Here is a 27,055-nt window from a genome sequence, read left to right on the forward strand (position 1 = left end):
ATTCCACACGGTGCACCATGGGAACTCGTGGCCGCTGTTTTCCTGAGCACTCAGGCTATGCTGTGAGCATTTGGGTTCCACCCGAAATCACAAGTCAAAGCTCCACGTCTCTCCAAAATGAAAGGCCGGCTCTAAAGGGTTGGGTGGCATTAGTTGTCTGTTGCCGTTTAACAGATCACCCCGAAATGTAACCACAGCAGACAAACAGGTGCTTTTATATTAGTGCTGCCTAGACAGACGCAGAACCGAAACCGCCTGTGGTGACGCAGGCGCACCCCCACCTGGCCTGCGGTCAGGGGACGGTGGCAGCCACAGATGGGTGGTCCAGGAGAGGCTCTGCGTATCCATGTCCAACAGTTGGGCGAAGGTTTCTTCTGCCCCGGCCCCCTCAGCCAAGCCCCATCTGCACCCCCACTCCCCAGATAGCAGTTTTCTCAACCAGTGATCTCTGGCTTATCTGCATTCTAATGATCAGGGTGGGAGGGAAGAGGGGGAGGAGGGTTCTGTTAAAAAATACAGATGCCACCCTGACTGGTGGGGCTCAGAGGATTGAGCCTATGAACTGAAATGTCCTTGGTTCCATTCCCGATCAGGGCACATGTGTACATTGTAGGCCAGGTCCCCACTTCGGGACGTGGGAGAGACAACCAGTTATGTATGTCTCCCACATCGATATTTCTCTGCCTCTCTTTAAAAATAGATAAAATCTTTCTTTAAAAAAGAGTATATACGCTTGGGGCTGGTGTAGCTCAGTGGATTGAGTGCTGGCCTGCAAACCAAAGTGTCCCCGATATGATTGCCAGTCAGTAGGGGGCGCATGAGAGGCAACCACACATTGATGTCTCTCTTCCTTTCTCCCTCCCTGCTCTCTCTCTAAAAATAAATAAATAAAATCTTTTAAAAAAGAGTATATACTATCAGTGTGACTTAACCACTGTGGTTGTGACCCTCAGTCAACCTGTCAGTCGCCTGGCTGACAATGTTTGTCAGGTTTCTCCACTGTAAACTTGGTCCCCTTCCCTTCCCATGCTGTACTCTGTGGAAGGAAGTCACTACTCAGTCCACACTTACGATGTGAAACCCTGACCGGCTGGTTCAGCTGGTTAGAGCATCGTCACTATGAGCCAGAATTGCAGGTTCAATCCCCGGTCAGGGCACATACAAGGAAGTGAAACAACAGAGCTCTGTCTGCATCCATCTCTCTCCTCTGAAAATCAATGATTTTTTTTAAATTGAAGTTAATGCTCCACCTTCCTGAAGGCAGAATACCTACATAAATTACTTGGAATTCTTCTGTGCGGAATAATTGTCTAGTTTTCCCCATTTATCCATTTGCATCAGCATGGGTTTATGGATATTTTACACATTGGGCTATAATCAAATACCACTTTATTTTGTTAATATTGTTCCAACTTTGGCCATTGGGAGCTCTTTCAGTCGGCTCCTGTGTCTCTTTGAAAGACTCCATTGTGTGTGTGTGTGTGTGTGTGTGTGTGTGAGAGAGAGAGAGAGAGAGAGAGAGAGAGAGACACGCACACATACGCACTTCCTTTCTGGCACTACGAGATGCTCCATTCCTACATTCAGTCATTTATCCAAGAAGCCATGGTTCCTTTTATTGGAGAATTAAATTTTCAACACTCTCCAGGTTTTGTTTTGTTTTGTTCTGTTTTGTTTTTAACGAAACCAGAGTAGGAAAATGCCTACTTTCTGTTTCCCCTCTCAAGTACTTCACTGACCTTTCCAAATCAGTTTCAGCATCCCTCGGCAGAGGGCGTAAAAGAGGTTTTCTTCTTTCAAAGTGCAAGAGAACGAAGGCGGAGTTCTACGCTAGAGAACTGTCAAACCCGGCCTTGGGCGAGACTCCGCCGGAGGCTAAGAGCTGTCACGTGAGGGTCAGCGGTCAGCTGACTAGGGCTGGTGGGGCGGGAAAACGGAAGTGGAGGGGCTGCTGATTGGTGGAGGAGGATCCAGAACAGTTGCTGTTGGGAACGGGTTCTTCACCGTAGAGACTACGATTGGCTTATACAGAATCACCTGGTTTATACCGAATTACCTGGGATGTTGTACGGAACAACCGGAAAAAAACTGGGCTGCCGTACGCAGTGATGTGCGCGTGCGTTGGAGCGTTTGTTCGCCGATTGGAAGCCGTGGGTCACGGGGAGGCCTGGGACGGCCTTCAGGGGCGTGGCCTGAGGGGCGCGCCCCGCGCTACAAGGCCGCTGGTTGGCCAGCGCTAATCACGAGGTTCAGAGTAGCAATAGTCTGCCCCGGCGACGTCAACGCAGCCGGCTAAGCTCCCCCGATCTGTATACCGCGGCCCGGCCCCGGCTGAGTCCTCCGAGGGCCCGGGTCCGGCGTTTTGGTGGGTACCTGTGCAACCGCCATGGACAACTCCGGGAAGGAAGCGGAGGCGATGGCGCTGCTGGCCGAGGCCGAGCGCAAAGTGAAGAACTCGCAGTCCTTCTTCTCAGGCCTCTTTGGGTAAGAACCGCACTGAGGGTCGCCCTGGACGTAGCTGAGAGGACGAAGGAGTCACGGCCTGAGGAGGCGGGGTGGGGACGAAGGGCTGGAGCCTAAAGAACGGAGAGGATTTTGGAATAAGGTGCCATGGTCTAAAGCAGCAGAGGGGACACAGTCGAAGGGCCAGAACTCCCGGGTTGTGTCAACACGATTTGAAGAGAGAGTCTGAGATGGTGGAAGGGCCCTGGGCTGGGGACACCTAAGCAGTGGCAACATCATCATGAGGCGGGAAGGGAACCCAGGCTAAAGGCGGGTCAATGGGCTGGAAGCATGTGGTCTGAGACCTTGAAGGGGACCAGCCTGAGGTGATCAAGGGGACCTGAGAGAGCAGCCAGGTCCTGAAGCCTTTGGGAGCTGTAAGAAATTTTACCCGAAGGATCCCAGGTGGGCGAGTTGGGGCTTGGGGCCCAGGACACCCGCCCTAGCGATTGACCTTTCCAAGACCGTGGCAAACCACATGAGCCCTGGGTGATCGGGGTGAGAGGGTCTGGACTCAAGTGATGCTGGGAGTGATGAGGTCAACTGTGAGGTGCTTGGGGCGAGTATGGCCCTGGCTAATGGTGACCAGTGCAGGGGGGACCTTGTACTTGAGTGACCTCAGAGCAGGGGAATCCTGGGTAATGGAGTTAGAATGGAGCCCTGGGCTGAGAGGCTGGAGAATGACGAGGGGTAGGGGTGTAAGTGATGCGACTTTGTTCAGCAGATGGAGGGATGAGGGGAGGGGAGGGAGATGAGAAAAGCAAAGGGAGTGGAGGCCCTTCGGTGTGGTCATTGGGCAGCGGTCTCCCGTGTGAACAGAGTGGCTGTGGTGTGTTGAGAAGGGTGCCGGGTCTGCAACATGGTGGACATTTCACACAAAATTCATGTTCGCTCATAAAAGTGATGACCATCCTTTGAGGAATCTTCCTGGGCAAGGCTTTTACCAAGAGAATGTTTAGTGTTGAAAGTCCCCTGGTTGGTATAGCTCAGTGGATCGAATATTAGCCTACGAACAGAGAGATTGCTGGTTCAATTCCCAGTCAGAGCACATGCCTGGGTTGCAGGCCAGGACCCCAGTGGAGGGCGCATAAGAGGCAACCAGTCAGTGTTTCCCTCCCTCTTTCTCCCCCTCTCCCTTCTAAAAATAAACAAATAAAGTCTTTTTCAAAAAGAGTGTCCAGAGCCCCAGTTTGAAGTGTGGCTCTGCCACTTGTTTTATGAGCTTTTATGAGTAATTTTCCAGTTAAAAGGGGTCGCTAGTAAAACTTATCTCAGAAGTTTGCCATCGTGCTGAATGAGAGGGCCTGTAAAGTGCTTGGAGTGGAGCCCAGCCCAACACAGGGTTAGCGTGAGTGATGTCAGCTCTCCTCGGTGTCACTTCCGGGAAGGAAACAGGTTTGGAACCTGCACTGGGCGGGGCCGTGGGGACCCAGGTGGGAGAGTCAGAGGAGAGGGGAGCTGAGTGTGATGGGAGAGGAGCTGGAAGAGTCGGGAAAGGACTCTGGGCCCTGGGGACTCAGTCAGGTTAGGGAAAGGGGCTTGAGGTCCCGGGAGGGCAGGGGAGGGTTGCCTTGCTCTTAGGACCCAGAGGAGGGACTGGAGAGGGACGGCGGGTTTGCAGAGTTAGGAGGAACTGTGGTGGAGGGGGGGCTCAGTGTCCGGGAACAGAGAGGCAGAGAGTGGGGAAGGCCGAGAGACTGGGACGGTCTGCAAGGAGGCCAGGGACAGGGTTTGAGAGGAGGTCCTTGGGGACTGGGACAGACGGTGTTCGGAGGTTGGTAAGAAACGAAGGGCAGGGCTCCTTCCAGGAGAGGAGAGGGACCGCCCATTAATGTTTAGAGAAAGGGCTTTAATACCGTGGCCGGTGAGGAGGGGCATCCAGGCTGATGTGTGGGTTAGTGAGGAGCGTGTAGTTTTAGAGGCTGGGAGCGGAGAGAGGATGTGTGTGCCTGTGTTCTTCCTTCACAAGGGGAGCCGGTCTGGTGCAGTGTTTGGGGGCGGGGCCAAGAGCTCAGATTTCAGCTAATATTTCTGCTGGTTGTCTTTTGTCCTCCGGTCCCTCTGGACTGAGGATCGGCATGCTGTTGGGCTGTGCGTGGACACTTGTCACCTGCTTGGGAAGGGGAGCAGGGTTTGCCGTCCCCAGATATGCCTCTTTGGGGTGTTGGTTATTTTAGGCTGGTTCATTTTAGGGGAAACTCTGAAAGCCCCGTGAAAGTTAGTTCAGTGACCCTTTTGAAAGGACTTGTGCACGTGTCTGTCTCCCTTACCGAACCAGGCCTGCCCTCAGTAGCTAGTGGAGAAGGTTTGGACCTAAATCCGCATGAGGATCTTGCCCTTGTTCACTGCGCTTTTCCTGGTAACCTCCCCTAACTGACTCTCCACCCTCAGCGTCTGTCTTCAGCTGACGGCGGTATTTAACCGGGCGGCTTAGGCCATTTGGCAAGTTCCTTAGTGTTCCTGGGTCTCTCCCATGCACACTAGACACATACGTGCCATTAAGCTTGAATTTTTTTTTTCCTCCTGCTCATCTGCCTCGTGCCAATTTGATTTTTCGACCAGGCAGCAGAACCTCAAAAGATAGAGGAACAGTGTTCCTCCCTGACAGCTGGGGAAACAGCCCCAAAAGTCCAAATTCAGGACCAATTCCAAAGAACTGATGCGGGGCCCTGTCCAGGTTTGTGAAATCTTTGACAGGAGAAACTTAGCCAGGTGGACAAAGCAGACGTCTGCTCCCTGGGTGGCCGGCCGGGAAAATCTACCTCCTCCCAAGACAGGTCTCTTGTTTATGGGGGAGTTAGTGGTAAAAGTCATGCGGTGGGGAGACAGGTAGACCGCCAGGAAGGACAATGCGCTTGCTTCTAAGTTAACATGAGAATACACAGTTATCACTGTCTGCACATCCATTAACTGGGGGGGAGGACGTTTATCTTTGGGTGGCACTCCGGGTTTCTGGGGAGTCAGCCAAGCCCGAGGCTCCCTCGAGCCAAACAGTCACAGAAGATTAAACAGAGTCCAACATTTCCCAGATGCCTTTACTGCTGGGGCCATATTGCCCCTCTGACCCCCTCCTACACCGACACAGGATTAGCGCTTGGCAGACAGTAGTAACCACAATCGGCAGATGTGACAGAGGACGAGATTGTGCCACTGGTGGGAAGTCCCCAGGCTGGGCGGAAGCTGCCCGACCTGGAGGAAGGCTCTTGGTGAGGAGAGAGCTGGGCCCCATGGGACCCTAGGACTTGCTGAGGGAGTAGGGGCCCGGAAAGGTGTGGCGTGAGAGGACGTTCTGCCCGAAATGACGGGGAACCGAGAGCCACAGGGGCCAGGGATGATTCCTGGAAGGAGAGGCCTCCATCTGGGAGGACGAACAGTAGTTCTGGGAGTGCCCTCTGGGGGGCGCACCACTGCAGGTAGAGGAGGCAGCTTGCTCAGGGCCCTGCTGTGTGGCGTGGAGTACAGGGAGTTCCCTGTTAGCACCGGAAGTTCCAAGGGCAGGAGTCGGGGGCAAAGTTCAGCCAGGACAAGGCGAGGCGGGGAGAGGGACGGGGCGAGGCAGGGAGAGGGACGGGCGCGCATTACAGATTTCAAGGAGGCGTTTCTGTCTTAGTGGGTTCACACTGCTACATCAAAGCACCGCAGTTGCGCAGCGTGTAGTCAGGCGTTTACTTCTCAGAGCCCTGGGGGCTGGGGAGTCCAAGATCACGCGCGCCAGATTTGGTGTCTGCTGAGGGCCCGCCTCCTCAGAGGCAGCGTCTTTCCTCTGTGTCCTCACACGGTGGGAGGGGTGGCCTGGCTCTCTGGGCCTCTTTTACGAAGGCACAGAATCACCCTTGGAGGGAGGGCCCACCTCCTGATACCATCACTTTGGAGGTTAGGAGTTCAGCGCATGAATTTCAGGGGAGGGACACAGACATTCAGTCCCTAGCTGGGCCATCCTGGAGGGTTTCCACTTGCCTTTTAGAAAGGACCACGGCCCCTGGCTGGTACAGCTCAGCGGACTGAGCGCGGGCCTGCAAACCGAAGGGCTGCTGGTTCCATCCCCAGTCAGGGCACATGCCTGGGTTGTGGGCCAGGTCCCCAGTAGGGGGCGTGTGAGAGGCAACCACACACTGATGTTTCTCTCCCTCTCTTTCTCCTTCCCTTCCCCGCTCTCTAAAAATAAATAAATAAAATCTTTATTTAAAAAAAAAAAAGAAAGGACCATGGCAGCTGCTATGGGAGAGAGCTGGGGTGGGGGAGAGCGAAGGCAGTGATTAAATAAGGACAGGTAATGTTTATTAAGTGTCCACTTTGGTTCCGAGTCAGGCCTGGGCCAGCCGCTTCACCTGCGTCCCCACCTTTGGTCCTCAGAGCCTCCCGTGGAGGTGGAGAAGTCGAGGTACCGCCCAGTCCCCTGGTGAGTGCGACCCCACGGTCAGACCCAGGCCTGTCTGGTCCCAGAGCCCTCCCTCCACCACACTTAGCTTCCCCTGAGGCTCAGCTGCTTTGGGCACTAAGGCCGTTGGCAAGCTGGAGCCCCTCCCTCCCTCTCCCCCTCCCTCCCCGCCCAGCTCCAGGAGCAGCTGAGATGGGCATGAACAAGGCTTGAGCAGGGGGCAAGGGTGCTGACGGAGCCCGCGTGTCTGAGGGCTGGGCGCACAGCGCGAGCTCAGCCCTGGCCTCCGGAGCTGGCGTTGCCGTGCTCACCGTTTCACAACCCGCCTTTCTCAAGGCCCAGGGAGGTTGGAGCTCCTTGCACCGCTGCCGCTTCCCCTTTCTGGAGCCTCAGCGAGGACAGCATTACAAATCGAGAGGGGCCTGGGGTAGCCCTGCCTGTGGGGGTCCCCACATCCGCGCCCTTAGGGCTTTCTTTGCTCTGCACTGTGTCTGGGCTGCCTGACGCTTGGGGGCTTTGGTGCCCCAGCCTCCAGGCAGACAGTCAGTCAGTAGATCACAGCCGCTCTGTACCTTTCCTCCTGCGCCCCCTCCCCTCCCCCAAACTTCCCAAGGAGGGAAGCAGCCCAGACTTCTCTGGAAGCAAATAGGGGAGATTCCCTGCTTAAAGCACCGTGAAACCGCAGAAAGGGAGAGGGGGGCGGGGCACGATTTCCTCCCTCCTGCTGGGTGTCTTCGCTGGGCGGAGGTGGGGGTAGACTTCCCTGCTACACCCCCCGCTGGGCTGTATGTACAGATTCTGACTCGGGGCCTGTTCCCTGGGGCTTCCCTCCTCCCTCACACCTTCCCCTCCGCCCCAGTGCAGAATAAAACCTTCCTTCCACCTGGAGAGCCGCACGCCTGGGAGGTTTCCTCGTCTGCGGAATGAAAGTCATTCCGAGGCTCCTTCCTGGGGCTGTTCAAAGGCATAAGCGCGGTTTTGCGCACAGAGCGGTGGGAACACAGCGCCCGGCGCTGGTCACGTGCTTCCGCGGTGCCTGCTCTCATCGTTGTCATTATTGTCGTTAGCAGGTATGGTCGTGGGGAGTGGGGCTGGAGGTCCCAGAGGAGGAGGTGACAGGGCGTTCTGTGTACAGATGGCGCAGGCCCCGAAGATCAAGTGTTGACAAACCCGTCCCTGCTTGAACCGCCTATAGCGCCAGCGACCCCAGGAGCCCTGGGGGCCGGCTTTCCTGGGGGAGGAATTGCTGGCAGGGCCGGGGACAGGACCCACCTGGCCATTTGCGAGCCCATGGGCAGTGGCAGCTCCCGGCCTGGCTCCCAGACAGCCTGCCTCCCAGAGAGCAGGCAGGGACCCCAGTGCCATTTCCAGCCGAGCCAGGGCGGTTCACCTGCCCTGCCAGCTGCCGAGACCTGCGGCTGAAATCTCAGCATTTCTTGCCCATCTCCGAGCAGCGCCTTTCCCGAGGGGACACGGGGTTTCCGGGTAACCCGGCCTTGTTGTGCCACAGTCGAGGTTCCCACGCTTCTGTTGGGAGCGGGGCTGCCAAGAGGCTGGGCTCTTGCAGAAGCGTCTTTCAGGTGCAGGAAGCGTTCGGGCTTTGGCTAAGATGCTGTGACCATGTTGTGGTGCCGTGGCATCGGTGTGGAGCCGCGGGGGGCCCTGCCAGGCCTTGTGGCTGGCACAGCCCTGCGGTTGGGTTTACAGTGAGGAGGGGTGGGGACGGTGAGGGGCGCGCTGAAGCCTCCGCCGAGATGTCCCAGTGGGGAGACAGTGCTAGACTCCGCCCTCTCCGCCGGGCTGCGGGGGTGACGCTCCTGTGGGCTCACGCGGCGGCGCTCTGTGGGCTCTGCCTCATGCTCCCAGCAGCCCCGCCAGTGCGGAGTCTTGTCCCCAGGTTACAGATGAGGAAACCAAGGCTGGGGAACCACCAGCCGGCGCCAGTTCCTAGCCTGTCTGACCGCAGTCTGAGATTTTTCCACTGCCCCACGTGACTCTGGAACCCCGACAGCCCGGCGGCAGACAGCCTTTGGAGCGGGCATCTCCTCCTGTGTCTGCTGGCAGCCCTGTAGGCGCCGCCTCCTGCCTCCCTCAGCGCCAGGTCACCTCTGATCCTCACAGAGACGACGCCTCCCAGGTCGGGTTCATCGCCCCCGTTTTATAGATGGAGAAACCCAGGCTCAGAGACTGCTAGTCCAAGGTCGCTCTGCTGGCAAAGTGCTGAGACCCATTTCAGCCTGGTCTGCCTGACCTCAGGTCCCCCTTGTCTCTGCCCCTCGTGCGCATGTACCACCGTGTCAGCGGCGGGTCCGGGATGATTTCAGCTCTGGGCAGTTGTGCGTAAAGCTCCGTTCTTCGTGGTCACTGGGGCCCGTGGCCTCACTGTGGGCACCGGCCCTACCTGTCAGTGCGGAGCCAGGCAGGCGGTGAGGGGCTCAGAGTGTCCCTGTGCGGCGGTGCCTGGGGGGGTCGCGTGGGAGGGGTCCCGAGGCTCCGGCTCTGTCAGCTCCGCAGGGGAGCACGGCCGCCCGTGACCGCCTGCTCCCTGTGCCACCCAGACCTTCACATTCTGCCTGCAGCACTGTTGGGGGGGGGGGCTTTGCAAAGACCCCTCCCTCCCTGCTTAGAGGCCGCCCGGCCAGCCTTCAGCAGAAAGCAACCCGCTGGTCCGTCAGATGAGGGGAACCTGAGCAGCGTAGGCTGTTTAATCTGGAGAGGTGTGGGCAGGCGGGGACCTGGTCTGCCTCCTCATTTTCCAGACGCCTCTTTGGGGCAGAGAAAGAAGCCTCCCGGTCACTGAAGGAGAGACAAGGGCAAGGCTGGGTCCCAGGGCCACGGCCTCTCTGGGGCGCTTCCTGGCAGTGTGGGCTTGGGCAGGCCCCTTAACGTCCCCGAGCCCCAGCGGGCTTCCTCCTCTGTAAAGCAGGAGGGTTTGTAAGTGCCCAGGTGAGGACCTGAAGGGCTCTTGCGAGGGACTGCGTGTCCTTCCGGGCGGAGGCTGCTGGACCGTGGTTGGCCCTTGTGAGGAGCACCTGGGGGAAGTCAAGGCCAGGACAGGACCCTGGGCCCCTTCCTCCCACCCAGGGCTCCAACCGGAGGACCAGGGCTGGGCCTTCACTCTCCCTCTCGGGAGGAGTGAGGGCCGGTGGCTGCGACCCCACAGGGGGTTGGGAGAGAGGGACTGTGAAGAGGGGGGATCTAAAGTGGGAGCCGCTGTGCCTGCCCTGCCCGTGGAGGTCCCGAGGGAATTGCAGGCGGGCGGTGTGGCGCTGCGGGCCCAGGGGATCGAGGAGGGCAGGGCGAGAGGAAAGCCGAGGCCCTGCCCCCCATCCCACCGGGCGGCTGTGCATTCCCGGTGCTGCTCACTCCGCTCCATGTGGCCGGCGCCCGGGTAGGTGGCTGTGCCTGGGAGACCTGAGACTGCTGCCTCCGCCTGGGAAGGGGGCAGAAAGCAACGCGGAGGGGTAATTATAGACAGCCCCGCACTGGGCCGGCCCGAACCGGTTCCCTCTATTCCTGGGCATGGCTCCGAGCCACTGCGGGAGGTCCGTGGGGGAGGGACAGGCAGCTGTCACCAGTGCTGCCACCCAGGCTCCTCAGAAGAGGTGGACGCACTTGCTTCTCTGGATTCGCTTCTCTGGATCCTGTGCAGGGGGCAGAGGGGGAAGGTGGTCTGCCCAGCCCGGGGGGTTTGTGGTGCTCGTCACCGAGGCCACCCTGAGATGGGTGACATGAACCGTCCCGACTGGGCAGAGGCAGCCTGTGGGGAACCATGCAGATGAGCTGCGCGGGGAGACAGACCAGCGGGCGGCGAAGCTGGGGCCTTCTTCCTTCCCATCACTGCCTCCCGGCCAGAAACCCTCCTATTACCTTAGAAGGCAGCCCGAACCCTCTTCCTGGCCTGCATCCAGCATGGGGCTCCCCTCACTGCCTTCCACCCCCTGCACCACAGCCGTCCCGGCCCCCTCTTCCCTGAAGTGGCCAGGCTTGCGCGTGTCTCAGGGCCCGTGCGCCTGCTCTGACTGCTGTGTGGGGTGCTCCTTCGTCACCGCTGGGGCCTAAGCCCACAGCGCACATCCCTGACCTGCCATTCGGAGAAGCCCTTCCTCCCCAGCCCCTCCGGTGCTTGATCACTCAGAAATTATCCTGCCAACTTCCTGTTTACCGGGGACCAGGTTGGCACATGACAAGTGCTCAGATATTTGTTCCCAGGATGACTGTGTGAGCCGCTTCTCCTTCGGGACCTGCCCGCAAGCCACTGGGGACTCCACCTCCATCTCTAAAGGAAGAGGGTGGGACTCCAGAGACCCCCTGTCATTGCCTGAGCGGGCGGCAGTCCCTCCAGCTTTTCCACCCACGTTAGGATCGCCGACCCAGTGCAGGGCCGGCCCAGCCTTGTCTGGGGTCAGAGGATGTCAGCCCAGCAGCTGACAGGCTTTGTGTCCTGTGCCCGCTCTGTCCCACTGAACTGAAACACCAGCTGGGGCTGGCCCTGCCTAGTGTCTGTCACGGTCACGGACTCCAGGAGAATGCCTGGGGCCCGATAGACCACACGGCACCCTCAAGGGAGGGAGGGTCCCCAGCGCGCAGACATGTGATTTCAGCCCGTGAGTGCATCCATCTCCTGTAAGAGAATGTTCCAGAGAAGCCCCCCTGGGGCTTCTGCATCCTGGCCCTGGAGGAGCCCCCTGAAATCTCTCCTGCCAGAAATGTGTAGAAGCACCACCCTCTCCAAGGCCAGGAATGGCTTCTGAAGAAGTCCCTTCAAACAGGGGGCCTCAGGTTCATGCTGGGCCAGCTGGGGCGAGGCCCGAGAAGCTGGGGGCAGGGGCGCACTGCTCAGGGGCACTTCCTGGGGACAGTAGAGGGTGGGAAGACAGTGTCAGCCCAGCCCCAGAAGGCAGAGGGTAGGCTTGTTCATCTAAAGAAGCATCTTATTGCTGTGGTTTGCATTTAGGGGGTCAGGATTCCAGTCCCACCCCCTGCGCCCCCAGCCGGCCCTGGGAGGCATTTGCCCACTGGAGTCACCTGGCCTAGAGCAGGTCACGGCCTGCTGCTTTCCCAGCTGTCTGTCTAGGCAGACAGGTTTTCCTATCCAAACTCACCTGACCACCTGAATGATCTGGGACCGTTGTTAAAAGTCCTGATTCCAGCTCTGGCCGGGTGGCTCAGTGGGTTGGAGCGTTGTCCGCTGCACCAAAGGGCTGCAGGTTTGACCCCTGGTGCAGGCACGGGGAGGCGGCCCATTGGTGTCTCCCTCCCTCCCTCCCTCCCTCCCTCCCTCCCTCCGTTCTTCCTCCCTTCTTCCTCCCTCTCCCCCTCTCTCTGAAATCAGTGGACATACTCTCAGATGAGGATTTTTGCAAAATCCTGAGCCTAGGCCCCACCCAGACCACCTCCAGGGAGCATGGCTGGGGGCTCAGATTCGATTATTGCAAGGAGCCCCCCTCCCCGGGATTCAAAATCATGAGCAAGGTAGGCCCCGGCCCCGGCCGTGCAGTGAAGGCGTGCTCCGGACGCAGCTCCCAAAATCACCCCGCCAGGGGCCCTTGCCAGCTGGCTGCTGTGGCGGCTTTCAGGGCCATCTGACACAGGGGTGAACACTGGGACAGTGGACGTGATTTGTGTGGCTTTCAGTTGGAAAGTCAGCGCTTGTCTCCTCCTCTGAAACAATGCATTGCTCGCGGTCAGGGGGCAGAGCATCTGGACCCCTGGGACCATCTGGGCAGCTCCTGAGCGTGTGGGTTTTATTTGCCTGGTTTTTCGTGGGCGGTGGGGGTTCGAACAGTCACCCAGACTACAGACCTCATGGACTAAGCCTGGGGGGGGGGTCACTGGAGATGGAGTGACTTACCTGCCGGGGGCGGGTGTTCCTGAGGGATCTCCCGATGCAGGAAGAGGTTCACTGGCACCGCTTGCAGGTCGGACCCCAGGGCAAAGCCGCCCCTCCAGGGTGTTCCTCCGGGCCTCCCCGGAACCTGCTGTTACTCAGTACATTTTCTGAGGGTAGTTTTGCCGTTTTAAATAATGCCGTGCCGAGCATCCGTATAGCTCCTCTGATTAGTTTCTTAGGATAAATTGTTAGAAATGTAACTCATTGCTGGATCATAGGACCTGATACGAAGCCTGATATTTAAAAAATATATGTTTCTTTTCTTGAATAGATAAAACATGCAAGTGATTAAAAAAGAAATTCAGTCCTGGCTGCTGTGGCTCAGTGGATTGAGCACCAGCCTGTGAACCAAGGGGTCACCGGTTCAATTCCCAGTCAGGACACATGCCTGGGTTGTGGGCCAGGTCCCCACTAGGGGGCATGTGAGAGGCAACCACTGATGACACTGATGTTTCTCTCCCTCTCTCCCTTCCCCTCTCTCTAAAAATAAATACATAAAATCTTTTAAGAAGCACTCAGTCAGTACAAACAAACAAAGGGTATTGGTCCATCTCTCACGCTGGGCCCCCAGTTCTGCAGACCCCGCCCCAGAGAAAAATGCTGCAACTAGTTTTTGGTGCATTTTCCCAGAAATAATTCTGTTTACATAAACATATATGCTTTTCTTCACGTTCTCTTTTTTTGTTTTGTTTTAACACACATGGGAGCTTTTCCCATGCACATTTTAAGTAACATTTCTCTGCGTGGTTATTTTGTAATAGCGCGCCCGGGCCTGAATTGGCAGTGACACACACTCTGCATGGGTGGGGGGGCACCTTCGCTGAACAACGGCAGTTTGCAAGGCACAGGGTTCAGTCATGGGGGAATGGGCGCAACGTCCAAAGGTGGGCGCTTCCCCCAGGATGCTTTGCAGTCTGTTGGGGAGAGGGCCTTGTGGGAGCCTGGGAGCAGCCGGGCAGGAAGTGGAAGAGGAGATGCCTGTCAGACTGTCTGATGCTGTCAGTTGTTGCAGTCTGGGGGGAGGTCAGGAGGGTCTAGGCAGCTTCTGTGTGAGGGGGTGGGAGCTGCCCGTGCTTGCTTTCTCTCACCCTCTCCCACCCTGTCCCCCTTGCCCTCCGAGCTGGGAGCAGAGGCCTGGGCCACAGCCGGCCTCAGGCAGCCGGCTGCCCGGGGGGATCACGGGGTGGACACAGGGCCACATCTCCACTGTCTCTGCTCGCTTCCTCCCGATCCTGGACTGGAGATTCTTCCCATCCTTTATTCGCTTTTCCGTTTTTTCTTCCCCAGAGGCTCATCCAAAATAGAGGAAGCCTGCGAAATCTACGCCAGAGCAGCAAACATGTTCAAAATGGCCAAAAACTGGAGTGGTACGTGACCTCTGCTGGGGCTCCTCCTCGCCCCTCCCTCCTCTCCTCCCTCGGCTTCTGGGCCCCAAGGCCTGGCTGGGCGGGGGCCTTGCAGCCCCCTGTCTGTGGAGGCTTCCCCAGCAGCAGGAACCTGTGGGCCGGCCGCCTGGCTATCAGAGCCCGCAGGGCCTCAGAGCGCAGGCGGAGGGACGAGGGTAACGCGATCGCTGAGTCTACGGGACCCACGTGGATGAGGAGGTCTTCCAGGGCTTCCTCCTTAAATTCGGAGTGTCGGGTTTCCCTGGAAACTGTTCCTTGCCGCTTCTGTCCGAGTGCGAATTCTGGGCCTTCTGGGCGGGGGGACCTCCGAGTGGCCCCAGTGACACTGATCACAGTTCCCATTGACTGAGCCTGCACTGTGTGATTGAACTGTCTCAGCCCCTTGCCCCAGGCCCCGCAACTAGTCGCTGACAGTGTGGAATTCCGACTCCACAGCCGGGCGTTTAACCTCCCCCTGTGCTGCTTTGGGGCCGAGGGACTTGGATTTGAGTCACAGCCCAGACTGGCCTGCGACCTCAGGGAAGTTCCTCAGCCTCTCATCATCTGTGTCCCCCTCAGGGCCGGGACAGGAAAATAGTCGAGACTGTACAGGGCTGTAGCGTGGCTTCAAGGAGGTCACTGCCACTGGGGACAGTCGGCACTCGGTGGACGCAGTGGCGCAGGAGCACAGAATGCTGTGGGGGGAGGTCACCCTAGGTCATGCACCTCGGAGACACTCACACCTGTGTTGCTGGGGGGAGTGTCAGCCTAGTCCCGACCCTTCCAACTTGGCCCTGCGTCGTGGTCCAGCTCCCCAAGGCCGGAGCTTGGCTGGCGCCTGAGTAGGAGCAGAGGCGGCTGGCAGGGAGGGGCCGTGTGAGGGGGCTGCCTCGGGCCCGGAGGAGAGGTTCCGGAGCCGGTGCCTTGAGCCCTTCGGGGGCCGATTGCGGACTGTGACTTGAGTGCCAGCGAGATGGCATCGGGGGACTGGGGGAAACCAGAGAGGAGCCTGCTGACCAGGAAGAAGAGAAAACCCGGGGCGGGCCCTGGAGGGGGCGGTAGAGCCACGGGGCGCGATCAGTTGCTGTCATTTCTCGGAAGGGCTAGTTTGCAGAAAGAACTAGGCGCTCTGTGTATTTTTATGCTCCCGTACTCATACAGCACCTTGAAAGAATACTTACTTTCCGATCACGTAGGTAGATGTTGCTTTCCCCCTAACATTTGTAAACCCCACCCCCCAACTACTCAAACAGGATTCCTAGGCCAGTTTTTTTAACCCAGTCATACTAACTTTCATGGAAATCGTGCACCCAAGTTGCTAGCCCTTGGAGATAATAGAGGGCTCACGCACCAGCAGGGCCCGGGGGCCGTGTCTGCCCCACCGCTCCAGAGGTGCAGGGCCAGGGCCAGGCCCTCTCCTGCTCTTCCAGCTCAGAACTCCTGTGACTGGGCCTCGGCCGGAGGAGGATGAAGGGAAGCAGCCTCCGAACTGAGCGGGAGGTGGCTGTGAGGTCCCAGTTAGCACGGTCTCCCCACAGAATGGCTTGGGACCCGTGGAAGGTGACAGTATATAGCTGACTACAGAGCAGACTGGGCTTCGAGTGTGTGGTGTCCACTGCCCCCGCCCATGGGCACTTGTCCCTCCGCCCTCAAGGACTTGGTGTCCACGTCCTATTTCCCTCTCAGGACATGAAGCTCCTGGATGGAGCAGACCCTCTATGTTCCGCCCCCCCCCCAACTTCTACGTACCTCAGTGAAGCTGGTGACTTGCCCACACAACCTGCAGTGACTCCACTCAAGGGACCAGAGCGAGGACAGAGGCAGAGGAGTGGGGGGGGGGATAAAATGAGACTCAGAAGGTGCTAGTAAACCGGGAGTGTTTTGGAGCAGAATCTCGATTGCCCTTGTCGCCCCCCACGTCCCCTCCTGGCCCCATCCCCCAGCTCAGCCCCTTGGTTTCCCAGCCCTGGGCTCCCCAGCTCCCCAGGAGGCCCGCGGTCCAGGTCCAGGCCTCCGCTCGCCCAGGCCACCCCCGTGCTGTCTCTGGGACTCCGTTCTCTGGAGAGCGCCCAGGGCAGCGGCTGTGTGGCTCACAAGCAGCATGGCACCCGCTCAGGCCGCTGTCTTCCGTTCCAGCTGCCGGAAACGCTTTCTGCCAGGCGGCCCAGCTGCACCTGCAGCTTCAGAGCAAGCACGACGCAGCCACCTGCTTTGTGGACGCCGGCAACGCCTTCAAGAAGGCTGACCCCCAAGGTGAGGAGGGCCTGTGGGCCCCCAGGGCCGGCCACCCAGGGCACCCCAGAGGAGCGCTCCGCAGGGGGGTCCTCGGGTTTCCGCCGGGCTCTGGTTTTCTCCAGTGGCCGACAGGCTGGCGGGGAGGCGCTCGAGTTTTAATTGCAGAACTGGCTCCCTTCCGGTTGGCATTTGTGTCCGGCTCTGAGCTGCCGCCTCCCCCTTCCACTGTGTGTGTGTGTGCGTGTGTGCGCGCACGCGCGCGTGTGTGTGCACGGCTGATCGCTCCTCTCCCGAAGCCAGGGAGCATTTGGGAGTGGGAGTTACATTCCAGCCCTGCCGCATGCCAAGGGGAGAGGAAAATCTGTTCCGTTGTCAGAATTAACACGCGGAGCGGGTGGGAGGGCCTCTGGGACCAGCCCAGTGGGAACCCTGCCCAGAAAACAGAGGAAGTTATCCTAACCTGGCCCCCACCCCGGGCTGGGCGGGGGGGGGGAGCGGACAGCCCGAGTCGGAGTCGCCAGAGCACAGGTCCCTTCAGCTGAGAGGGTGCCGGGGACAAAGCCCTGGTCAGCGTGACTCACCGCGACAGCACCGTTTTGTCCCGCTGGGCTCATCTGGGAGCGGAAGCCCAGTGGGCACCAGAATTTCCATTTTATGGAGCTTGAATTTTAATTTACTTTTTAAATCTTGGTGCCAGACATGGATTGCTAACTTTTAATTTTAGCAAACGAGGACTTAAGACCATCTATTGTCACTCTCCTCTCTCATGAGACTGGGAAGGACTTGAGTTTTGTGGGGTTTTTTTTAAGGAGATGCAGGATCTTGAGTAAAGGCCCGTACTTCCAGGGGGCCAGCGGGCAGCAGCCCACAGAGGCACCCACAGGGGTCATCGAGCCCTGGCTCGCACGCCGGCCCTGGGGACCGCCCGTGCGACTGTGTTGCAGTCGGGGGCACTCACTTCCCGGGGTCTGATCTCGGGGCAGACCAGCTGGCTCTCCTCCGTTCCCAGTCCTGACCAGTCTCGGCTCTGCCACCGGGCGCCTCACAGACACGGCCCTGAGTGGCCACATGGTGGCTCGGCCCGGGCAGGGGCTGGCGGGGAGGCCTCACGCCTGAGTGGGTCACTGTCGCTCTCTGCACAGAGCTGAGCACTGAGCCACCGCCGGCCATGCGGGTGAAGTGACGATGCCCCGGCCACCCCGGGGTTTTCGTTCCAGCTGGAACCACCCGAGGAAATCTGTGTGTCCCCCACTCCCGCCCCGGCCTGCCTTCTCTCTGGGGCTCGGGGCGACCTGCAGCCGCTGCCCCCGGGGGACTGGAAGGACCTGTGTCTGGTGCGGGAGAACAGTGCCAGGCCGAGTGACAGGTGCCCGGCACCGGCTGCTCCTTAAACAGGCCCAGCGCTTCCCGCGGGCAGGCCCCACCTGGCACCGTGATGTCATGTCCTTCCCTGGCTTTTGATCTGGATTTTCTCATCTCTCAGCGGGCGCTGGGGGTTGTGTGTGTGTGGGGGGGGGTTGTGGGCCTGGCTTCAAGAAGCGCAGAGTCGAGCAGAGTCCGCTGAGAGATGACAGAGTGGCAGTGCTTAGGTGTGGCTGCGGTCCCTTCGCCAGGCACAGAGGCCGGCCAGGCTCCCCGGGGGTCAGCAGACATGGTGTGCTGCCCCGGAGCTGAGGCGGGAGGGGGCGGGTTTTGGGGGGGTGGGGGGACAGGAGGGGCAGTGGGGCAGAGAACAGCCTGATGGGGGCAGAGTGCCTTCCACCCAACACCACCACCTCCTGACTGCCAGCCCCGGTCCCAGCACCCAGCTGGGGACCGTCTGAGCCAGGGTCAGGGGAGGGGGCACATCTGCACCAGGGTGACCGCTGCTTCGTGTCTGGGGCCAGTCCCGCTTCGCAGAGGTTCGGGGCAGCTGCGTGGGGCTCAGTGTGGCCTCGGAGGGCCGGCAGGCGCCTGCTGTCCGAGACCCCGGATGGTCACTTCCTCTGCTCAGGCAGAGACCACCCAGGAGGCCAGGGCGCACGTGCCCAGGGTGGCACCTGGCCCACGGTGAAAGCTCGCGTCTGCCGGGCCTGGCCGGGCTCTGAGCCGAGGTCCCTGGGCTCCTCGCCCAGTGAAACGGAGCTGGAGGCCGGGTTGGACCCTGGCCCACTTTCCCTGAGCAGGTGACCGTCTCCCTGGGGCCCTGCTGATCCCCTCACTTGCCTCAAAGGCCTCTGTCCTTTATCACCCCCCCCACAAGAGCCCTGGAGGGCCCTGCCCGCAGTGTGGGGCAGGGCGGGGGGGGGGGGTGTCCTGCTGCCGCCTGGGGGGTGGGGGCGGGGAGGCGATGCCCAGCTGTCAGTGGTTCTGCCGTTTCCCAGCCACTGTCCGCAGCACTGAGTGGACTCAGGCCAGGGAGGCCTCTGACTCCGCCTCCCGACAGCTGGGCCCAGGGCTGCGTGTGCGGGTTCACACGTGTGCGCCCGGGGCACGGAGGTGGCCAGGCCCCCGCCTCCCCTCCCCCTGTACCCCACACCCACTGCCATTTACCAGATACCTCCTGTGTACCAGCCTTTGGCATCGTCTTTCAATCCATTCCATTTCCTGTGGTTCTGGGGTTCACCCGGGTTTCCCAGGAGACCGGAGGAGCTGGGGGATGGACTGCAGGAGGGGGGTGGGAGGCAGGGTGGGTGGGAGGCGCCTGGAGCCCAGGATGGAGGGCCCTGGGTCCTGGGCCGCCCCTCTCTGGGCCTCAGCTGGTCAGTCCCAGCTCCCCCAGGGTGCACCGCCTCTCATCCTCAGGATCCATGGGGCCTGACAAGATGAGCCGCTTGCAGCCAGTGTGTCAGGGGCTTGGCTGCCTGCGCTCCTGCCAGGGCGTCAGCTGCCGCTTCCAGGGACAGGTGTCCCGGAGTGCAGAGCAGGCAGGAGGGGGATTTAATCCTCTGAGTCAGTGTTGTTGCCACGGGTGGGGGTGGGGGGCGTTGGGGACAGAGCCTCCCCTGCCACATGGCAAGGGCCACCTTGCTGACAGCGCTCCGGGCCCTGCGCCAGCAGGCCAGGTGCCGGCACCCGGGGCGGCAGCTGCAGGGAGTCTGTGCGGCCAGGGGAGCTTCCAGCCCCTCCTCCGGCCACTGATCCAGCCGGGGCAGCCTTGCCACCTCTGCCTGCGGGCGTCGGGGTGGACTGCAGAGGGCGTGGGTGAGTCACAGGGTGCCTGCTGGTGCCGCCCGCCCCCTGGGGTGGAGGCCGGAGGGGGCGTGACGTGCAGTGCAGCCCAGCCACCCGGCTCCTCATCGTCCTCCTCCTGGGGTCTCACCAGGCGCCAGCTCACCGGTCCCTTCCCGGAGTGCTGTTCAGAGCGTGCGGGCTAAAGACCCACCGAGGGTTTCCAGCTCTCGTGTTTGTGGGGTTCCCTCTCTGGCCTCCTTTCCCTCTTTCCCCACGGGCTCGGGCTTCCAGCTGCCAGCCTCAAAACCGTAACCGGGAGGTGTCTGCCCTCCGAACCCTTTCAGGGTCCCCAGAGGCCTTTCAGGTTGGGACGAAACCTTCAGACGCCCTCGCTCCCAGGGCGGTGCTCACAGAGACACTTGGTGTGTGTGAATTTGGGGAGCTCGTGGGCTCCCTGAAAGCCCACCCAGAGCTCAGCCGAGACCTATCACTGCGCAGTGAGGCTGAGAGCCCCTCGGGGACCCTGGCAGCCGGCCGGGAGCCTGCCAGTGCCCTGGACTGCAGGAGGAGCTGTCGGCCTGGGCTCCCTCGCCCCATGTCCCGTCTGTCCTGGCTGTCTGTCCTTCTCCCTCCACCCCCGGCACTCCCTTCCCTCCAGAGAGGCATTAAAACGGTGTTAAAAAAAAAAAAAACCCGCCTGAGAGCTCATCTCTCTCTGCTGGAAAATGCCTCCCACTCGTGCTTCACTCTCTCTCCTCCAAATAACTTGTCAAGAGGAAAGAGCCATCCGCAGATTTAAGTCTTGCAAGAGATAGTACAACAGAGGTAGCCCCGACCCCCCTCTCCAGCCTTGCTGGGTGTCTGTCTCGTCGGAAGCCTGTGGCTGGAGGAGCTGGGGGGCTCTGCTGAATGCTGCGGCCCGGGCCAGGGAGTGACGGGGATTCCCGCCGGGGGGCCTCGGGGTCCCACAGCAGAAGGGCGGCAGAGCCCAGGAACCTGCGTGTCCCTCAGTGTCAGGCTTGGCCGCCGCTGGCCCCACCTGCCCCCTGGCCAGCAGCTCAGTCCTGAAGGGTGAAGCCGTGGGAGGTCTGGCTCCTGGCACCCAGGGGAGCCTGGCCGTCAGCCTGACCTGGCACCGTCGAGTCCTGCCCCTGGGGTTACTAGGAAGGTGGCGGCACTGTGGCCGCTCAAGGGGCAGGGCAGCCCCACCCTCTGATGCGTGTGCCCAGTGAGTCAGTGAGTCTGACTGGGGTCCTGGGCTCGGGGGTCCCTTTACCTTCCCGCCCAGTCCCCTCCCCAGGGAGCCTGGCCCTGGTCGCTGCATTGGCCTCCCCCGCCTCCCACTGAAACCACTTCGCTCTCTCACTTCTCCCTCAACCCTTTTTCTCTCCCCAGAGGCCATTAACTGTTTGATGAGGGCGATCGAGATCTATACAGACATGGTAAGGGTCGCTGCGTGTCCTGTCCCCGCTCCGGGCCACCACAGTGCCCCCGGCTCACCTCTCACCCTGAACCTCCAGCACCAAAAGCAGGCGGGGAGTGGGAGCTGGGGGGTTTGGTTACCTGCACTGGGCGGGGCTGGCTGGGACCCTCCTGGGGACCTGTCCCTGGCCTTTGCACGGTCCAGCGGCATCCTCATTGGTAGAAGTTAAGGTTACTGGGGGCACCTGTCCTTTTCCCTGTGGCCAGCCTTTCCCACCAGCATCCTAGTTGCTGACCAGTTCACAGCAGGCCACAGGGGGTGGTGGGCAGCCCCCGGAGTGGGCACAGCTTCTGCACTGCCCCAGGGGACGTCCCCAACGACAGATGAGGCCCAGAGAGGCGGCTGCCAGCCCAAGGCCGGACTGCAGACCAAAAGCAGGCTCAGGCTGCTGCGAACTCTCCGGTTTGCCCCTGTCTCGTCAGACCCCTTCCCAGGGACCTGCCCCGCGGGCCCCTCAGGATGCTGTGGTATTGCAGTCACGGCATCTATTGGCCCAGCCGCTCGGCGACATGGTCACCCCCTCATACAAAAGCCCTGTGAGGTGTGCACTGTTGCTAGTGCGTCTGACAGTCGGAGAGGGGCCGCACAGGCGGTGGGGGCCTTGCCCAGGGACGCACACCTGCAGGCAGCATTCGCTGAGACCCGGAACCAGGCCCGGCCCCTTCCTCCCGCCCTCCCTGGGTGCGGAGCGGCCGGCCAGCACCTGGCCCCACCCTGGGACCTGGGGGCCTCCCTCAGGAAAGCTCTGCCTCCCCCCAGGGGAGTTTGGAGCTGGGGGGGGGTAGTGGAGAGGGCGGGTTGGCTTGTGAGAAGGGCCACCTCAGTGGCCACACCAGGGCAGGGGCGGCCAAGGTGGCCCTGGGCGGTGGGGACGTCAGGGCCCCCGATGGTCCAGAGCTGTCACCAGGCCAGCCCGGGCTGCTCCTCCCATGGCCTCTCTCGGCCACCTGTCCCAGGCTTCTTCCGGCCTCTGCCTCTGCCGGGCACCTCGCCCACGTGGTCTCGGTGCTGCCCCACCGTCCCGTGCTCCGTGCGCTGCAGGGGAGCCTGGGCGCTCTCGGCCCAGGCCTCCAGGGCAGGGCAGCACGCAGGCCCAGCCCTCTCGGTCTGGAACCTCCCTTTTAAGCCTCACGCCTCCACCTCTCGGTGCCCTCACAGGCGCAGCTGAGGGGGGGAGCCACCGTTCTGGGGACCCGGGAGGGGGGCAGCTTGGGCAGCATGGTCACCGACACCCCTTTCCCGCGTCCCCCACAGGGCCGGTTCACCATCGCAGCCAAGCACCACATCTCCATCGCGGAGATCTACGAGACGGAGCTGGTGGACATCGAGAAGGTGCGCGGGGGGTGGGGGCGCCTGCCCCACGGCGGGGAGGGGCTGCCGCAGCCACGGCCCTGGCACCCGACGCCTCTCTTCGTCCTGTCACTCGGGAGTCCTCTGGTGTCTGAGCATGGGGACCGGGGATGGGGCCCCGGCAGCGCTGGGGCGAAGGGCTCTGGCTGTGTCCCAGCAGGGGCGGGGGCCGCGGCGACCAAGGCCGAGGTGCCACCTCGTCACCCCCCCCCCCCGTGTCTCCCCAGGCCATCGCCCACTATGAGCAGTCCGCAGATTACTACAAGGGCGAGGAGTCCAACAGGTACCGGGGGCCCCCTCCGCTCCTGCTGCCCAGCCCCCCTAGTGCCCCTGTGAGCAGCCCCCACCAGCTCCCGCTCTCTCCACCCCACTCAGCTCGGCCAACAAGTGTCTGTTGAAGGTGGCCGGTTACGCCGCGCAGCTGGAGCAGTATCAGAAGGCCATTGACATCTACGAGCAGGTGGGCGCGGAGGGGCTCCGGGCCCTGCTTCCGCAGAGGGCACTGCCCCTCCCCCCACCCGTCACCCGCTCTCTTATCCCTTCCCCTGCCCCCCTCCACTTCCTGTCATCCCCTGGCCCTGACCCTGGACTCAGCCTGGCTGGCCGTTTTCTGTCCCCGTGCCCGTGTCACGTCATTGCCATTCCCCTGGGACCAGCCTGGCCCGCAGTCCTCACCAGCAGCTTCCTGGCTGACCCCAGAGTGACTGACTCTGAAGAACCAGAGTAGGGGAGGGAGTGGGAAGAACTGCTGAAGCCTGTGGCAGGGGCCAGGGGAAGGGGGTCGGGGACACAGGAGAGGGACATGGCTTGCTCCCTCCCGCTCCTCTCTGCCGTGTGGGGAGGGCTGGCGGGGGCCCCCGACTGTCCTGGTGGTGCGGCCTGGGGAGGGGCGGGAGAGGCAGGCCGCTGCTCCTCAGGTTTCTGCAGCCTCCGCCCCTCTGCCTGCACACGCGCCAGCCCCCAGGCAGGCCTGACAGCGGGGCCGCCTGCTCTGCCCGTCTGGGGCGCCTCGGGAGGTGCACAGGCACCTGGCCCCGTGGTGACGCCCGTCCCCCATTGCCTCTTGGTCCTTGGTCACTCACTAACCATTGCGGGCTTCCCTGGGGCATGGACCCCGCCTCCAGCTGGCCCCGAGTGCCTGGCAGTGACCCCGGCCCTCTGGTGGCCTGGCATGAGCTCACAGCGTGGCCTCCACACCCCTGTAGGTGGGGACCAACGCAATGGACAGCCCCCTCCTCAAGTACAGCGCCAAGGACTACTTCTTCAAAGCGGCCCTCTGCCACTTCTGCATCGACATGCTCAACGCCAAGGTGAGCCCGCCCGGCGACCGCCCCTGGGGCACTAGGGCCACTGTCCCTGGACCAGGTCCCTTCTCAGCCCCTTGGGGGGGGGCCCTCATGTCCAGGCCCTGACAGTCACCTGGGGTGAGCACCACTTGCTCTCCCGGCTGCATTTCCGCCCTGACGCCACCTGCCCGGCCCTTTTGTGTCTGAGTTTTCCGATTCCCATCCCGCCGGTGCCGGGCTCGCTCTTTGTGACGACACATTCGGAACCATTGGTGCTCCCCCTGAGGCCGACATCACTGTCCCCTGTGTCACAGATGGAGATGCAGGTCACAACCAGAGTCCCTCGTTCAAGGCCCAGTGCCTAGTAAATGCAGCCCAGACTCCAGATCTCCTGGGTTCCCAGTGTCGTGATTTATGCCGCAACCTGCGTGTCCACCCACCCACCCTCAGGGTCCCCTGATGAGAGGGGTCAGTGCTGGTGAGGGACAGGGAGTGGCCCAGGGATGGAGTCGGACTCTGGACTCCAGAATTCCTTGCGGGTTTCCAGCCACCCGAGCCCCCTCCTCTTCCTGCTCCCTCACCGGGCAGGTTAAGAGCACCCCGCTCAGACCCCGGCCTGCCTGCCGCTCACCCTGTGCCCTGAGCAAGTCACTGCCCTGGCTGGGTGTGGCCTGCTCTCAAAATGGGGGTCTCTATCATGTGACCTCCCCTGGGTCCTCCAGCCGGTGAAATGCTAGAGGTGCCCAGCACCAGGCCTGGCATGCGACAGGCACTCAGGCGCCTGTCATTTGCTCCCTCCCCTGGGTGACCAGGTTCAGGAAGGAGCACTGACCCCCCTGCCTGGGAATCCCTCCCCGAGCCTCCCTGTCCGCCTCCCCGTCCCCACCAGCTGTCCCTGCAGCCGGGCTGGCGCTGAGCTCAGCTCCGTGGAGGTGCTGCCAGGCAAGGAGCCAGGTGACACGGAGGCCAGGGGACGGGCACAGAGAGCCAGCTCAGGGCCCAGGCTGTCCCCAGATCCCCTCGCTGTTGGGCCCGCGGCTCCACAGCCCCTCTTCCTGAGCTTGTCCCCATCCTTTCCCGCACTTCCGATGCTCAGCTTGCTGTCCAGAAGTATGAGGAGCTGTTCCCCGCGTTCTCTGATTCCCGGGAGTACAAGCTGATGAAAGTGAGTGCTGGGGGCCCCTCCCGGCCCCGCCCCCTTCGCATTGGGGCCGGAAGTGGGTGGGTGGGGGCGGGCGCAGGGAGCCTGGAGGCGGGGCTCCAGTTAGTGCGATCACCGGTTCCAGCAGTGGTTCTCAAGAGTTTTTTGGTTTTGTTTTTTTTATTTTGTTTCTCCTCTTCTGCCATTTGGGTCTCCGTTTTGTAGATGGGACCAGACTCAGGCAGCAACGGAGCTGGTCAGGGCTGAGTTGGGACACACACACACACGCGCGTGCATGTACACACGTGTGGCCCGTGTCCATGAGCTGGCAGGCCACTTCCCACTCGGGCGGGACTGGAACACCCCCTTTCCGCCCCCTCCAGCCAGGGCCCCTGACCCCTGACCCCTGCCTGCCCTTCTCTTATAGAAATTGCTAGAAGCCCACGAAGAACAAAACGTGGACAGCTACACCGAGGCGGTGAGTGGCCGGCGGGGTGGCTGCCTGTCTCAGGCACGTGCTGCCACGCCCCTCAGCCTCTTTGTCCCTGGCCTGGGCCCGGGGCTGTGAACCCCTTCCTCCAGTTCACCCCGGAGTCCTCCCAAGGGGCCCCGAGAGGGGCAGGGAGAGTTCTCCCCGTAGTACAGGTGATGGCACCCAAGCTGGGGATGGTGAGGGGACTTGGCCTTGGTGCCTCGGTGGCAGAGCTGGGTTCAGATTCACGTCTGCCTGCCGCACTCGGAGTCCCCCTGGCCGAGCAGCCGAGGGCCACCTCTCATCGGGCGCTTTGGGTGACCCAGCGGAGCACAGAGGGAAGGAAGTGAGCAGAGACATTCCCCCTCCTGAGAACAGGGGCTGGGGGTGAGGTGGGTGAGGCGGGTGGGCGGGCCCGTCCTTCCAGCAACGAGTGCGCTCGAAGCTCTGCCCCGCAGGTGTATCTAAATGTCCCAGAGCCCGCACCGGGGACCTGGCCGGGTCCTCAGGGCTGGGCACCTGCCCCTCGGGAACTGTAGGTCCCTGTTGACCACAGGCCACCTCGCTCTGGTCCCTCCTGCTCGCCCTGCCCCACCGCCCCCATAAGCCGTGGGGAAATCTGCAGACTCCGTGTGGAGAAGTGGGGGCAGGAAGGGCATGGGTTCTCTCCCTGGCCTCCCAGCTCCCGGCGCCACTCGGGACAGGCCTTGGTCGCATTTCCAGGCCTCAGCTTCCTAACCCTAACACAGAGCAGCTAGACCCCTTTTCTTAAAGCTACGAAGTCCATTTTTTCCCCTGAAAGGAAGCCTGCCTGACACTCAGGTTAGTCCTGCTATAAAAGGGAGCCGCCGGCTCACTGCCTCCCTCGCTCCTCCTCCGACCCGGCTGGCCGGCTGGCGGGACACATGTAGAGTCCCCAAGGCCTGGGGATCCAGGGCCAGGACAGGGAGGGAGCCGGACCGGGGGTGGCACTGCCCACCCCTCAGCACGCGGCCCTGGCGGTGTGCCACAGGTGAAGGAGTACGACTCCATCTCCCGGCTGGACCAGTGGCTGACCACCATGCTGCTGCGCATCAAGAAGACCATCCAGGGTGACGAGGAGGACCTGCGCTAAGCCCCGCCCGCCCCAGGGCCCTCTTCCCGCCCTCTGCTCTCCCAGCAGCCCCTCCAGCGCCAGCTCGAGCCCCGAGAGAGGTGCCCCCGGACCTGGGCTGGGGCCTCCCCTCCCTCCCCCCAGGCATCTCACAGGCCTCTGCACCCGGCCTGCTGGCTGGGGATGGCACCTACTTTTCTCTCTGCACCTCTCCCCCTGCCCATTTATTTAAGCCCCAAAGGTATCCCTTTCCACCCCAAATACAAAATCTGTTATGTAGACCTATTTGCTGTGGGCGCTGCCCCAGAGCGAGGCAGGACAGGGCGGTCAGCATCTGTCCCCCCATCTGACCAGCTGAGGCGTGAGGTTGGCTTCTGTCTCCCCACTTCTGTTCACCGCCAGCCCAGCTCAGAGCACACGGAGCTGCTGAGGGGTGCTCTAGCTGCTGGGGGTGGGCGCCTTCTCCCCCAGCGCAGGAGCTGCCCAGCCTCCTGCAGCCCCGACCTCCCCAGAGAGACCCCAGGCCCTGGAGCCCGGGGGGCCGTCCTGCACCTGCCCCACATCCGCTCCTGTCCCAGTGCTTTGAGGTTTCTTCAGTCGGAAGCTGCAGCTGGCCCCCAAAACAAAATAAAACGACAACACTTTTGCATGAGTCCTTCTGTCTCCTCCCCTCTGCTGCCCTCC

General features: G+C 61.4%; 1 protein-coding gene across 1 annotated transcript; it reads left to right on the forward strand.

Annotated features, from left to right (window-relative positions):
- Positions 1–1,983: 1,983 nt before the first annotated feature.
- NAPA (NSF attachment protein alpha) lies at positions 1,984–27,023 on the forward strand. Its single transcript, XM_037155107.2, has 11 exons — positions 1,984–2,484; positions 14,061–14,140; positions 16,295–16,411; positions 20,942–20,988; positions 22,284–22,361; positions 22,607–22,662; positions 22,755–22,839; positions 23,585–23,689; positions 24,762–24,830; positions 25,234–25,284; positions 26,291–27,023. Exons 1-11 carry the CDS (start codon positions 2,387–2,389, stop codon positions 26,390–26,392), a joined length of 888 nt encoding a protein of 295 aa, XP_037011002.1. The 5' UTR covers positions 1,984–2,386; the 3' UTR covers positions 26,393–27,023.
- The last annotated feature ends 32 nt before the right edge of the window (positions 27,024–27,055 follow it).

This window comes from Artibeus jamaicensis, unplaced genomic scaffold (assembly GCF_021234435.1).
Source record: "Artibeus jamaicensis isolate MK-2021 breed Jamaican fruit bat unplaced genomic scaffold, CSHL_Jam_final contig_1526, whole genome shotgun sequence".
Lineage (NCBI taxonomy): Eukaryota > Metazoa > Chordata > Mammalia > Chiroptera > Phyllostomidae > Artibeus > Artibeus jamaicensis.